General features: G+C 40.2%; 1 protein-coding gene across 1 annotated transcript; it reads right to left on the minus strand.

Moving 5' to 3' along the window:
- Positions 1-5,623: 5,623 nt before the first annotated feature.
- On the minus strand, positions 5,624-6,544 carry LOC110035995. Its single transcript, XM_020740336.1, has 2 exons — positions 6,106-6,544; positions 5,624-5,869 (listed from the first exon to the last, which is right to left on the minus strand). Exons 1-2 carry the CDS (start codon positions 6,510-6,512, stop codon positions 5,701-5,703), a joined length of 576 nt encoding a protein of 191 aa, XP_020595995.1. The 5' UTR covers positions 6,513-6,544; the 3' UTR covers positions 5,624-5,700.
- Positions 6,545-13,849: the final 7,305 nt, after the last annotated feature.

A 13,849-nucleotide genomic window follows, 5' to 3' on the forward strand; every position in this document is an offset into this window, starting at 1 on the left:
AGGCACACCAAGTGGACTGAATTTTTAATAATATCCTTGTCCAAACACATGTTGATGTTTTAGTAGAGTGTTTGTCCAATATAGAATAGGGTATAAGGTAATTGATTTTGATCATGTAATAGAAGAATATGGCACTAATAAGTTGCAAAGATTTTGATAACATTTACCAAGATTAACTATCTCACTTTGATAGACAAGTTTTAATGAGTTTGTGCAGCTTATTTAAAATAACCATTTTTTATTCAGATACAAGTTTACAAGTTATTTCTTAAAACTGTTTGGGAGAACATAACAATACTGGCTAAATTTTGAACTTTCTTTGCACCATAAACTGATGTGCAAACTAAAGTAATATACAAAAATTTGGGTTTAAGTTCAAAACTGTATTGTTCATATTAAAAAAAAAATCATGTTGTTCAATTAATTGCAACTTGTGATCTGTTCATCACCATTCCTTTGCATAAATTCATAATACACATTAAAGTAGTTGTACTTAACAAAGAACTAACGTTGAGTCATCCAGCATCACCTTATCCCTTCGTTAATCAATTGGTAACCACGAATCCTACTGTTATGTTGATTTTGCAGTAGTAATCTGTCCCAAGATTTATACATGGAGAGATTCGACAGGCTGCCCCAACTAATGATTGCCGTTGTATATTCATATCACCATTGGAATTAACTGATGAAGTCTGAAACTAATAAATATTTTTGAAAAAATGGATCTTATATTCTAGATCATTTTGTCAAATTTTGGGCTTCTGAGATTGTCTTGCGTCACTACCTCAAAATAGATTGCTTTCAATAGTCATACATAAAAACAGGAATTGCAAAGAGGAAGAAAAAGTATAGCATGCATGACAATGGAAAAGAACAGTATTTAAACAGTTGACTTAAAAAATGAGACAAAAATTATGCTTTGGAGTATCAAAGACTTTTAAATCTGTGACCCAAGTTATATGGTCCAGCTATTCTCATAAGAAAACTGTCAGCACATATATTGAAGGCTTAGAAAGAAATTCTAAACACACAAATCGAAGGCCTCTATCATGTTATTAATCTTATAATAACTTTTAGATTAAAATCAATGTGTTCTTGCTTTATTGGCTACCTCTTAATTACTTTCTTTAAAAAAGGTCTTGCAAAAGTTTATAAATCTCTCTTTTTATTTGTGCAAGATGATCCACTTTTTCCTTAGTTTGGTTTTACGTTGGCCCGAACTCTCCACTTGTAATTTATTATTTGACAGTGAATTCTTCCTTGTCCAGGGTTTTTCACATAAAATTTGTGTTCTTTCTTTTGTTTATTTTATTATTTGTTGTATCGGATTAATAATAAAGTCAATTAGAAACTTAGAATAAAAACTAACAAGCAAAAACTTCTCCTTCATACTTCACTAGGAGAAAATGATGGTCGCATTCTGCGGACACTAGAGGAGCAAAAAATATACCATCTACACTATACGCTAAGAAAACACAGCCGATCAACTAATCCTACATTTTAGTATTGAACAACTAATCAATCATTCAGAAACAAAAATAATCATATTGAATGAGAGCCAATGAAGTTAAAAAAAAAGGTTATGACGCGGGGCTTTCGAAGGTAGACCCGGGAGTGGGAAGACCGGCCGAACCGGTTTGCTGAATGGTCAGTTAAACCGGCTTGGTAGATCCCGGTCCAGTCCCTATTTGACCGACCGGCTTCAGGGAATGAAGATACCATGTCTGCTCTCTCCCTTGCGTCTATTTATCGCCATCTCTCCTTGCTTATTTATTGCCGCCCAAAGGGAAACCTTCCCTTCCTATTTTATCTATTAGTGATTATATATGTGTTATTTTTGCTTGTTAGGATTATATTTTGTGTGATTGTTGTTTTTGGATTTCTCTTTGGAGTCTTCTTCTCCCTTGCTAGGGTTTTATTCGACGACGTGTGGTGCTTCGACTATATCCTGCTCCGAAGTGGTGTTGTATCCTCTCCTATCATCTTCCCTAACCCCTCTCCTCCACTTCACATAGTCGCCGGCCTCCTCACCTCATCCCAACTATTCTGTCGCCCCTTCCTCGTACCGCAGCCCTGCTGTCCAGACCTCCAATCCGGAACCCCCCCCCCCCCCCCCCCACCCCCACCCCCACCCCCCCCCCCCTTTATTGTTGGCCTTGTTGTCCAGCCCTCCCAGCTGCACACCTGCATCCAACCAGCCCCCTTACAGCAGTTCTCCTTGTTGTCCGGCTCATCCCACCATCACACAGCACCCTTCGCCACCCTTACTTGCAGCTTTGCCCACCGCCCCACTCTACCAAACCCCCAAACCAGCCACCACCACCCTTCCAACATACCCAACAGCCCTCAACCCTTCCCATTTTCCCTTGCCACTTTGCTGACACCACCAGTGTCCTTGGATCTTCTCTTCGGGTCCTAGTCGGACAATGGCTTGTTGTTGTATTTCCCCTTTCCATTTATGTCAATAAAATTTTACTTTCGTTTTCACCGATTTCCTTACTAGTTTCGGTATCATTTGGTATTAGAGCTAGCCCAACCCTAGTCCTATCCTTGGGTTTTCTAGCATCCAGCATAAACTAAAATATTTCTTTCCTACGTCAAATACCCTTTCTACTTCCACAAATCCCAAACCCTAATCATGCCACCAAGAAGATACATGTCCAAACCCACCTAGGAAGAGATAATGCGAGAGCTTCGTCGCCTTCAACAGAGGCTTGCGGAGATTGATGAATGACCAAGCGGGAGGTTACCCTCGACCGAAATCTGGAAAGGTGAAGGGGAGATAGAGAGGATGATATGAATCCCTTCCATAGGGAGAATTTAAGGGATGAAGAAGACATACCACAACATTTCGGAATCCAGTATTAGAGGAAAACTAGAGAAGGGTATCTAAATCCCTTCCATAGGGAGAATTTTAGAGAGGAGATATCATTTGAAGGGCACAGATACTTCTGCATCAAAGTTGATCTACCAAATTTTGAGGGCGGTATGAATCCAAAAGTTTTTATTGATTGGTTGCAATCTGTTGAGCGGATCTTCGAGTATAAAAATGTGCCAGAGGACAAGAAGGTCAAATTAGTTGTTATCAATTTGAAGAAAGTGCCTCTTTGAAGTGGGAGAACTTATGAAGACAGAGAAAAAGAGAAGGCAGTGATAAAATTACCAGGTGGGAGAAGATGAAGAAAGTGATGCAGAGGAAATACCGTCCACCCCATTATGGCCAGAATATTTTTCTGAGGATCCACCACTTGCAACAGCGAGATCTGTCACTAGAGAAGTTCACGGAGCAGTTTGATCAATTGTGGATGAGATGAAATCTGATCGAGCCAGAGAAACACACCAAATCCCGTTATCTGTAGGGTAAAGGCAGCTATCAGCAATGTGGTGCAGCTGAAGCCTTATTCATCACTTGGAGGTGTTCAGACTCTAGCCTAGAAGGTGAAAATACAATATAAACAAAGCAGGCAGCAGCCTTTAGTCAAGCAACCACCTACAGCTACCACAATGGACAATGGTATCTCAGGAGGAACTAGCAAGCCCCGATAAGTGACAAGCGGATCAGAGTGAGAAGAAACAAGAGAAAGGTAGTTCCTCCAATACAATACCAGCTAGAAAGTGTTTCAGGTGTCACGGCTAAGGCCACGTAGCCTCCAGCTATCCCATGAGCCGAGTAATCACTCTCAGAGTCAGGGTGTCGTGGAAGAACTTAGCAATGATGAGACATCTGAGGACCAGGGTGAGGTGTATCATCTTCCACTAGATGAAGGAGAAGCACTCGTATTTAGACAGTTCTTACAGACCGATATTGATATGAGGGATTTGTAGTGGCTTCGTCACAATATAATTTACACCTGGCGCATCATAAAATGAAAGGTATGTAATCTCATCGTCAATGGAGGGAGAAGTAAAATGTAGCATCTACACAGTTGGTTGAGAAATTGGGTCTCATGACTCTGAGATATTCTCAATTGTATTCACTGACATGGCTGAAGAAAGAGAATCAGATCAGCATCGGCTGGAGATGCTTAGTAGAGTTTTTGATTAGGGGATAGATGTTGGACCTAGTACGGGGTTGGTGTTGGTGTTGGTGGTACGGTGTCGATCGTGATATCAATAGCAGACTGCAAAGTACTTTGGGAGCATTCGGCAATGAAGGTGAGACATACAGACTCATTTCAGTTCAGAAGCAGACTCCCCAAAGATCGGTCTGAAGTGGATGTTTGCCAGTAAATTGGAAAAGACTCACAGGTGCCTCGGAGGACGTTGCAGTCGCCAGTGGGATCTAGGTGCTGCTAAGATTATAGACAAAGAATCAGAAGCTTCGATGAATAAAGTTGAACTCCTCCAACCTAGGGAGACTGACACGGGGCTTGGAGAGGTGAGACGTGGGAGTGGGAAGACTAGTCGAACCGGCTTGTTGAATGGCCATTTAAACTTTCCAAGTAGACTCGGTCTAGACCATGCTAGACTGACCTCCTTTAGGGAACAAAGACACCATGCCTGCTCTCTCCCTTGCTTCTGTCTGTCGCAGTCTCTCCTTTTTGGTTGCCGCCCAAAGGGGAAACTTTCCCTTCCTATTTTATCTATTAGTATTTATATGTTTTTGCTTGTTAGGGTTATGCTTTGTGTGATTGTTGTTTTCAGATTTCTCTTTGAAGTATTCTTCTCCCTTGTTAGGGTTGTATCCGAAGACGGGTATTGCTTTGGTTGTATTCTGCTCTGAGGTGGTGTTATATCCACTCCTATAATCTTCCCTAACCATTCTCCTACACTTCCCATAGCCGCTGACCTCCCCACCTCATCCCAACTGCTCTGCCGCCTCTTCCTCATACTGCAACCTTGTTGTCCAGACCTCCAAATCCACCTCCCAGCACCCTATTACCCTCTAACCTGCTGCTGGCCTTGCTTTCCAGCCCTCCCAGCAGCTCAACTGCATCCAGCCAGCAACTTCAAAACAGTTCTCCTTGTTGTCTGGCTCATCCCACAATCGCCCAGCACCCTTCCCCGCAGCTTTCCCTGCCGCCCAACTCTCCCAAACCCCCAAAGCAGCCAACATCACCCTTCCAACATAACCGACAGCCCTCAACCATTCTCCTTTTCCCTTGCCACTTTGTCGACGCCACCACTGCCCTTGATCTTTTCTTCGGGTCCTAGTCGGAGATTGGTTTGTTGTTGTATTTCCCCTTTCTGTTTGTGTCGTGTTGTAACCCTCATATAGTGCTAATAAAAATTTGCTTTTGTTTCCACTTATTTCCTAACTAGTTCCGGTAACATCTTGTGATTTATCATACACCTTTTGCCAAAATCAGGGGGTCAGTCACAGCTGAAGATTCACATGGTTCAACAACAGGAGGAAATCTAGGAGCTTTTCAAAAAAAATTAAAATCATCATTATACCATCAGACAACATGAACCTCACAGCACAGTTTTGTGACTATAAAAGCTATAGTATGCCAAGCGGCATTTCTGGTTTCACATGTCACTATGCTCATTCTCTTGAAACCATATGAACAAGTATCACTTCATTCTCTGCATATATTCTTGTGTCATAAATTGGTTTAAGATTTTCTAAAATGCAGCTAAATCACAACATTAGAAAATTTATATAATTAAGGTTTGCCTATAATATTAAATATCTCAACAGAACAGCATAATGATATGCATACAAAAAGGAAATGATGTAATTCAAGCTCGACAAAATCAACGACAACAATCAGATAAAAAAACATGCAAGCTACTAAGCCTGAACGAACCTCCAACATAGAATTGATCACATATCTGCCTTAGCGAATAATGATCCCCAGTTCCAGTATCACAGTTGTCCCCAAATATGAGATGCTGAAAGCCAAACTTTAGTGCTTGCTTCAGTCTATCCAGTTAAGCAAAATGATAAAAGTTACAAAGTTTGAATTCTCAAGCAAATGCCAATTATAAGAACTTCCTAGCGCTCCAATTAAAAAAATACTTATAGGCCATAAATTTTCAAATAACAATGGTCGACTGAATAGTTAAAAGACAATGCAAATCCAACCTGAATTTTAAGATGTTTAATTCAACAAGTTTTAAGCAAATTCACATATTTGAAAAATTATTTAGCAAGTATACCTTTTCAAATGATTTTGGTGATCATCAAAGAAAATAAGAACCTGCTTGATATCAAAATTTCCATGCTTCTCCAAAACATTTCCCCAGTCAATACTCCCAAAATCCACAAATTCATTCCCAGCAAAATATGTGCTGTTTTTATCAACGTAAGCAGGGCCCTCCATCAGATAACTTTCTGGATGGCGCGGTGAAAGAGATATGATCGGAGTTTCTGGCATTGCCCGGCGTAGAACCCAAGTGGAATGCCCGTTGAAAGCACCACTCTCAATCATTAATACCGGTTTTAGCCACCGTGCCATGAACCAAAGACCAAAGCTGTGATCAAATCCCATTCCATGTGTGTTGTTTTTTATAGGCCGAGTGTCATAGATTGGCACAAACTCTTCTAATCCCTTAATCAAATCCATGGGACCCCATTCCACTGTTCTACCATCTTTCGATCTACCTTTTTGAAAATAACAAGAATTATAGAAAGTAGTTTACGATGTTTAAATACATCACTAAGAACTAAAATACCATGAACGAAAATGCAAGCCATTAAATTACACAGAAGCTATAGTAAAACATCAGATACTCAGATTAAGCAAGCAATAAACCAACTTAAAATACAGCAGAGAACTACAATCAAACGCAAAGGCTAGTGCACAAAGCTCAAGATATCCCCTAATCTTGGTTAGAAATATTTTTTATTCTTACTTCTGTTGATTTTCCTTCGTGTTATATATTGTTTAAATGAATTTCACATCAAACGAAAACGCATTCAAATATGTTTTTTTTTTTTACTTCCCAGAATGTAAAAAAAAAATTAGGCCTAATCGAACAAAACAGAAAGAAAAGAAAAAAAAAGTTTGAATGTAAAAACAAAAAGCAGAAAACATGTCTATAGTCTGGGTAAGAAAAAATTAGGCCGCTTTTAAAAATCATTTAAAACACAATTAGGGGGATGTTTGGTTGCACAAGTCAGCAAGCAACAAGCTTCTAGTCAATCGAACGGTAGCAAACGATCAACCGCAGGAGTCAATCCCAACAAACAATCTATTACAGGAAGAGCAAATACGGATAACATGAAAGTCTTGTTAGGGGCAGTGAACAAAAAATTACAGTTATTTCAACAAAGCATCAACCGTCACTCGTCATACACAACTATTGAATATTTAACAAAACTTAGCAGAATTACGAACATTTCCAATGAAGCTATAACTGCGGTCTATGAAATATTAAAGGATAAAATGCTAACAAAGTTTTTCTGATGACTACGAATGGGTCATTGCTACATGATTGTATTGAATTTTTTATTAGGTCTCATCCTGGCTTGTGCACATACTTAGCTTGTATTTGATAAATTCCTTCATTGTGTTGTGTTTGTTTGTATTATCACATTATTTATTTTATCTTTCGGACAGCCTTTGTTATGCCTTTATCTATGTACATCATGTTTCTTTTCAAGAAGAAATTACATGATCACACAGTAATATCATGTTACTTGCTCTTTATTATATCGCATACAATGGCCCAATCGAAGCTTGATACTTGTGTATCTTTTAGCGTTATAATACTTGTCATGCAGAATACAACTTTTTTATATCCATATGGATGCTCTCTTAGTTGATTAAATGGGTGGCATGGAAACTCTATGAGTTTTTTGAAAAACCAATGTATTTCAAGTTTCTAATTATTGCCTAAATAATTGAAGTCCTTAAAAATTCATGGACAACCATTTAGATACTCGATCAAGCTTTTATGTTTTTTTTCAAAAATCATATCTTCACCGAATGTGGTAGACTAATAGCAGAATATCTTCATGACTAAAAGCCATTCCTTCCACTCGAAGGACAATGTCCATGGTACAAATTATCTAGAGAAACATGCCTCTATAGATAAGACATTAGTTGAAAGGGGCGTTTACATAACATACCACTCAATTCTTATGTATTTACATGTTGCCACCTAATTTTTTCTTCTCACATTTAGGTGGCAACATGTAAATACATTTTTGAGTGGTATGTTATGTAAATAAATTTGATTTCATATCATATCAAATATTTCATTTCATATCAAAAATATCCCCATTTAACTTTTAAAAAGTGAAATATATCTTCTCATACATAAGGTGGTATGTAAAACCTAAACTTTAGGTAGATATGTAAATAAATTTGAACTGAGTGGTGTGTATGTAAATCTACCAATTTTAAATGGGTTATTACCACATTTTTTACTCCATCTGTAAAACCATTACTAGAGACTACGGGAGAGCAAGGATTATTCTCTGATAAAATTATAAAAGCAATAAGAGCATGGAAAATTAATTGTGAAGAAACCATTCTAACATTCAATGGAAATCATATCCATTTGCAACTAAAGGGACATGATTGCATGACCTATAGAGAGATCATGAGGTTAATGAATATGATGAAGAAAGTTAGTATTCTGACATGATGCACCTTCAAATGGAAGAGAAGTAAAGCTGTTTTTACAGTTAGCGATGCGGGTGCTTACAGGAATGCGGCACTACAATTGCTACGATACCACGCCCCCCCCCGCATTCCTATTTCTCTTCATTTCCCGTTTCTATTCTTTTCCCTCTCTATGCCTTCCTATTCCACCTCTTTCCTTTCTTATTACCTTTTATTTTTATTTACTATCATCTATTATATATTGATGTTGATTGCTTGCTTAAGATTGGCTTTTGATCGATTCCAGATTTAAGATCTCTATCAAGACAATCGCTAGCATCTAGTTTCCCCTCAAGGGTTGTATCCGAGGAATTGGTGGTGCTCCCACTATATCTCTCTCCCGAGGTGGTGATTATCTTACTCATATTCCCTTCCGCATCCTCCCACATCGCTCCCTGTCGTCGTACCTCTCTACAGACGCCCGCAACAGCACTAGGTTTGTTGTTTTTGCAGTCTTCAGCCTATCAGCCACCTTCCCCTCTCTTCCAACATTGCTACCGCCCAAACTGCATTTCCTTCCTGCTGCCTCAGCCCTCCCACCATGCCGCTGCCGCCCAGGACAGCCAAGGAACACCTCGTTCTTGTTAGCCAGTGGCTATCTATCCCAACTCCTCGCTGCTATCACCCAGAAGAGCATCCACACTTGTTGTCCCTGCATTTCTGCACCTCCCCCTTGTTGCCACCATCATTCATTTGTTGTCGCCACCCCCGTCAGCGATCCCGATCGACCTAGCCAACCTCCTCCACCCTTGGGATACACTTTAGTGGTGTTTGCATGTGTTGTGTTATTGTATTTCTCCTTTCAAGTGTGTTGGCTGTAATCATTTACATGCTTCAAGTAATAATATTCATTGTCCTATTATGAATTGAGTTAACTCCAGTATCATTTGGCATCAGAGCTAGTCTGACTCTAGTCCTAACCCTAATATCTGCCCTACCTCTCACCAAAATTTTTCTTTCCTATTCCAAAAACATAGCCAAAACTTTGACCTACTCATAATTTCCCCTTGTTGATTTTGAATATCAGTAACCTTAAACATTTTTGTCGTCCTCTTTCACCTACCACTCCAAAACCCTAAACATGCCACCAAAGAAAAACATGTCCGAGCCTACCTAAGAAGAGATACTTCAGCGGAGGCTTGCAGATATTGAGGATGAAACCTAAGGAGAGATGCTCATTACCATCGACCGAGATCTGGAGAATCAAAGAGGAGCAAGTAACAAGGATATGAATCCCTTCCTAGGGAGGACATTAGCGATGCACAAGACCGTTCATGACACTTTGGAATCCAGTATTAGAGGAGAACGAGAGAAGAGCCAGCACAAGAGAATGGGAGAATCTAATAATGAAGAGGAAGATCCCGTGACAGTTTCTATCAACTTACTATAGACAGAAGAATCAGACTCTAGCTTCAAAAGTGGAGACACCACATCTTACAGACAGAGCTCAACCTTAGGGTCTTACAATCAGATTACACTCTGGAGAACATCCAAGCTAACACTGTCAAAGGGAAAGCTGGGTCAGAGTGGTGAACAAGTGGAACCAATCCGCATCCCTAAATTCGTCACGGCCAATAAGTGTTTTAGGTGCTACGGATTTGGGCATAGTGAATCAGATTGCACAACCGGGAGAGTAATCGCTTTCACTGATCAGGGAGAAGTTGAAGAAATAAACGATGATTCGGAAAAAAGAGGGAGACTTTAAAGAGGATTCTCAATTTTCAGCTAACAAGGAAGAGACGTCATTGATTTCAGTTGACCCGAAGACAGAGATTCCATCTGAGGCAACAATAGTTGTCCTAGAAGGTAGTGATTGTGATGTAATGGGCATAAGCGTTGAGAGGAGTATTAGCACAACTAACCTTGGATGTCCAAAAGGGTCGCGAGTTTAAGAAACCGCTATTAGACAGAGGACAACCCAAATAAGAGAAATTCAAACCATTTAGATTTATAGACTCGTTCTAGAGTTGTCTCTACTGAATAAGGTCTAACACGTTGGAAATGAGGCCCTTTTGTGCCACGTCGGGAAGATTACATGGAGATATTCAAATGTTAAATTCAGTTTGTTATGGTACCCATCATTAAATGTCCAAAAAAGAGGAATGAACCCCATCCTTGAAATTTGTCTTAAGAGCTTGATGAGGAAGGAAATTCTTCAATGAGATCCAGGTCCTATCAGTGAAGAAGATGTCTCTCCTAAGTAGTTGCTAGTGAGAGTAGCACAGCCTACTACAAATTTTATCTCAGAGTTGATTATTCCTCACATACTTCTTTATCAGTTATAATCTGCTGAATAGGAGAAGTGGAAGAAGCAGGTTTCAGACTTAAGGGCTCGAGAATTATATTGTGAAAACCTACATCTATATGTTTCTCTAGCTCAGGATATACCAAAAAAAAAAAGATGCATATTTATTCTATCAAAATGTGTTGTAAAATGACAACACCTACAAAATCGATCTATCAGGAAACTACAATGTTTCCACTACGTTCAACGTCGCAGACCTGACTTCGTACTACAAGGACCCCGAAGCTTCGAAAAATAAAATTGAAACTCCCCCAACCCCAAGAGATAGATGTGAAAGCTTACCAAGAGATGGTACTATATCTGTTACAATACTGCAGACGCCCAAAGGGAGAGGGTCCTCCCTTTTCAAATCTGTCGCTTTCATTCCATTCCTATTTCTCTTCCTTCAATATTTCTACTCCCTTCCCTTTCTATGTCTTCTTATTTCACCCATTTTCTTTCCCATTACTTTCTATTTCTATCTATTATCATCTATTATATATTGATGTTGATTGCTTGCTAAGGGTTGGCTTTTGATTACTTTCAGATTTCAAATTTCTATCAGAGCAGTCGTCAGCATCCATTTTCCCCTTACTGCACCTCCTTCTTGTTATCCTAGACCTCCCGCCGTGTCGCTGCCGACCCAGGACAACCAAGGAACACCTCCTTCCTATTCTCCTGCCGCTATCCACCACAACTCCTCGTTGCCATCACCCAAGACAACCTCCACACTTGTTGTCCCTGCATTTTTGCACCTCACCCTCGTTGCCACCATCATTCCTTTGTTGTCGTCACCACTACTAGTTATCTCAATCCACCTAGCCAATCTCCCCCACCCTTAGGATACCCTTTAGTAGTGTTTTCATGTGTCGTGTTATTGTATTTTTCCTTTGTCAACCTCGCTTTCGATCGAGGTGCAGTTTTCCCCTCCTTAGTAGCCTAGGATCTAGCCGTAGGACCTTTCTATCGACTACTCCTAGAAAACTAGTGAAGGAGCCCTCTCCGTTAGAAATTCTGAACTTTTCTTCGCTCGACTTGACGTTCCATATAGTAGTTTTGAACGCTATTGCTTAGCAAGTAAGGCTACTCTGAAGAAACTCAGGGAGTATTCCTATAGGACTGCCGACCTTATGATTGATTGTACTCATTGATTTGGTGCCGCCGCGCTCTTTGTCGTCATGTTTGATCGAGCTCGAGCCAAGTTTTTGACGAGTTTCAGGTCGCGACGCGTTTTTGTCTCGATCGTCGACGGGGTTGTCTAAACGACTCCGGATGACAAAACGGACTACGCCAACGCGTCTGAAACATCGATTTTGCCTAAGGGGGACGTTCATCTCACTGCAACGACGTATCTGGAAGAAAATGCATAAAACAGTGATTATAATATTATTATTATTATTATTATTATTATTATTATTATTATTATTATTATTATTATAATAACAATAATCATCCTTATAACATATATAATCTCTCTCCTCCTCCCATTAAACCCTCAAGGTTTATCTCTCGCCCGAGCCTTAGCTCGCCCCACCTTCCTCAGTCTCGTTCGTGAGCCAGTTGACGCCTCTTGCGCACGCGTCTGTGAGACCCATCCCCTGCGGCAATTCCTTATCTCTTTTCTCATGATGATGCGGCCTCTCGAGCCGCAGCCCCCCATGCGTGATCTCTTATCCCTGCTCCTCTCTGCGATGATTGTCGTCATTTTTCTCGCTTCGCTCGCCTCTGGTCCGCAGTGGGTGAGTTTAAGCGAGCGCCTCTTCTCCCTCATAGCTATATTTACCCCATTTGGGGAGACCCTAAAAGAGAGCCAAAAATTTTGGGAGAGGGGGAGACTCTGCAAAAATTTCTGGAAGTGCTTGGAGTTGTTGTTTGAGCTTTTATTGTCTTTCTTTTGTTGTTTGAGAAAGAGCTGGGTCAGGTATCCCCTCCCCTTTGCTCTGCTCCTCTTCGGTTCTAACCGGCTGAGAGCTGCTCCCTGTTTCTTTTTTCCGTTCGGCCAGGAATACATATTGCAAGCGGCTTTATTTTAGTAGACATTTTTCATGCTGAACTTACTGTTAACTGTTGATATCTTGATATGCTCGTCGGGGATGTTTTAAATTCTTCATGCTACTTAGTTGAGGGTGTAGGTTCATGAGGAGGCATGCTTCACCTTTTAAATTTGTTCTAGCTTCTTCATCATGCTTTTATCATGTGTAAAATGGCATGTTGCGATTCAAAGGGGGGCTTCCTATACTCATCAGTTTTTTTTTTCTTCCCCTATTAGAAATGCATGTTAAAGAAATCATAATTTTGGGGAGATTTACTCATATCTCTACTTCCTGTTACTTTACTGTTCGAATTTTAAAAATGCATGTGTAGAGAGCTCGATGCATGTGTAGAGAGCTCGGTTTGGCTCCTATGATTGCCTCCTTTGTTCGAAATCTATGTAAGGTGTGAAAAGATTTATTTTTGAAAGTCTCTCGAAGTTTATCTTGAGGCTTGGTGTTTGATTTATCACTGCTCTTTCTCATTCAAGTATTGGTTCAGAAAAGGAATTTTTGGAGGCCTTGAAATGTTAGCTTTGATATTTATACATACTTCTCTACTTCATACTACCCTGTTCATATAAAACACATACTGAGGGGGGGGTTGTTTTAGCCATTGAATGACTCTGTTTTGCCTTGTTTTGCCCCTGCCCGAGAGGTGGCTTTGGGTTTTGACTTTTACTGGCCTTAGCTCCTACCCATAAGACCTATTGGGGATAGCTTAATTTAATCTAGTTCGTCTTGTTGGGCTTGAAAGATTTGGATGATTATTGATGGATCAAATTTGTTATTCCAAAATGAGGGGTTATATCTTGTACTCTCTTATGTATATCAAATATCTTCATATAATTGAGTAGGGTTGTCTCAGCCGTGAGCCTTCCTTGTGCCTTGGGTTGCCTTGGCCGTGGGTCTTTCCTGTGCCTTGGGTTGCCTTGGTCGTGGGTCTTTCCTTGGCCTTGGGTTGCCTTGGTCGGTGG

This window comes from Phalaenopsis equestris, unplaced genomic scaffold (assembly GCF_001263595.1).
Source record: "Phalaenopsis equestris unplaced genomic scaffold, ASM126359v1 Scaffold201340, whole genome shotgun sequence".
Taxonomy (NCBI): domain Eukaryota; kingdom Viridiplantae; phylum Streptophyta; class Magnoliopsida; order Asparagales; family Orchidaceae; genus Phalaenopsis; species Phalaenopsis equestris.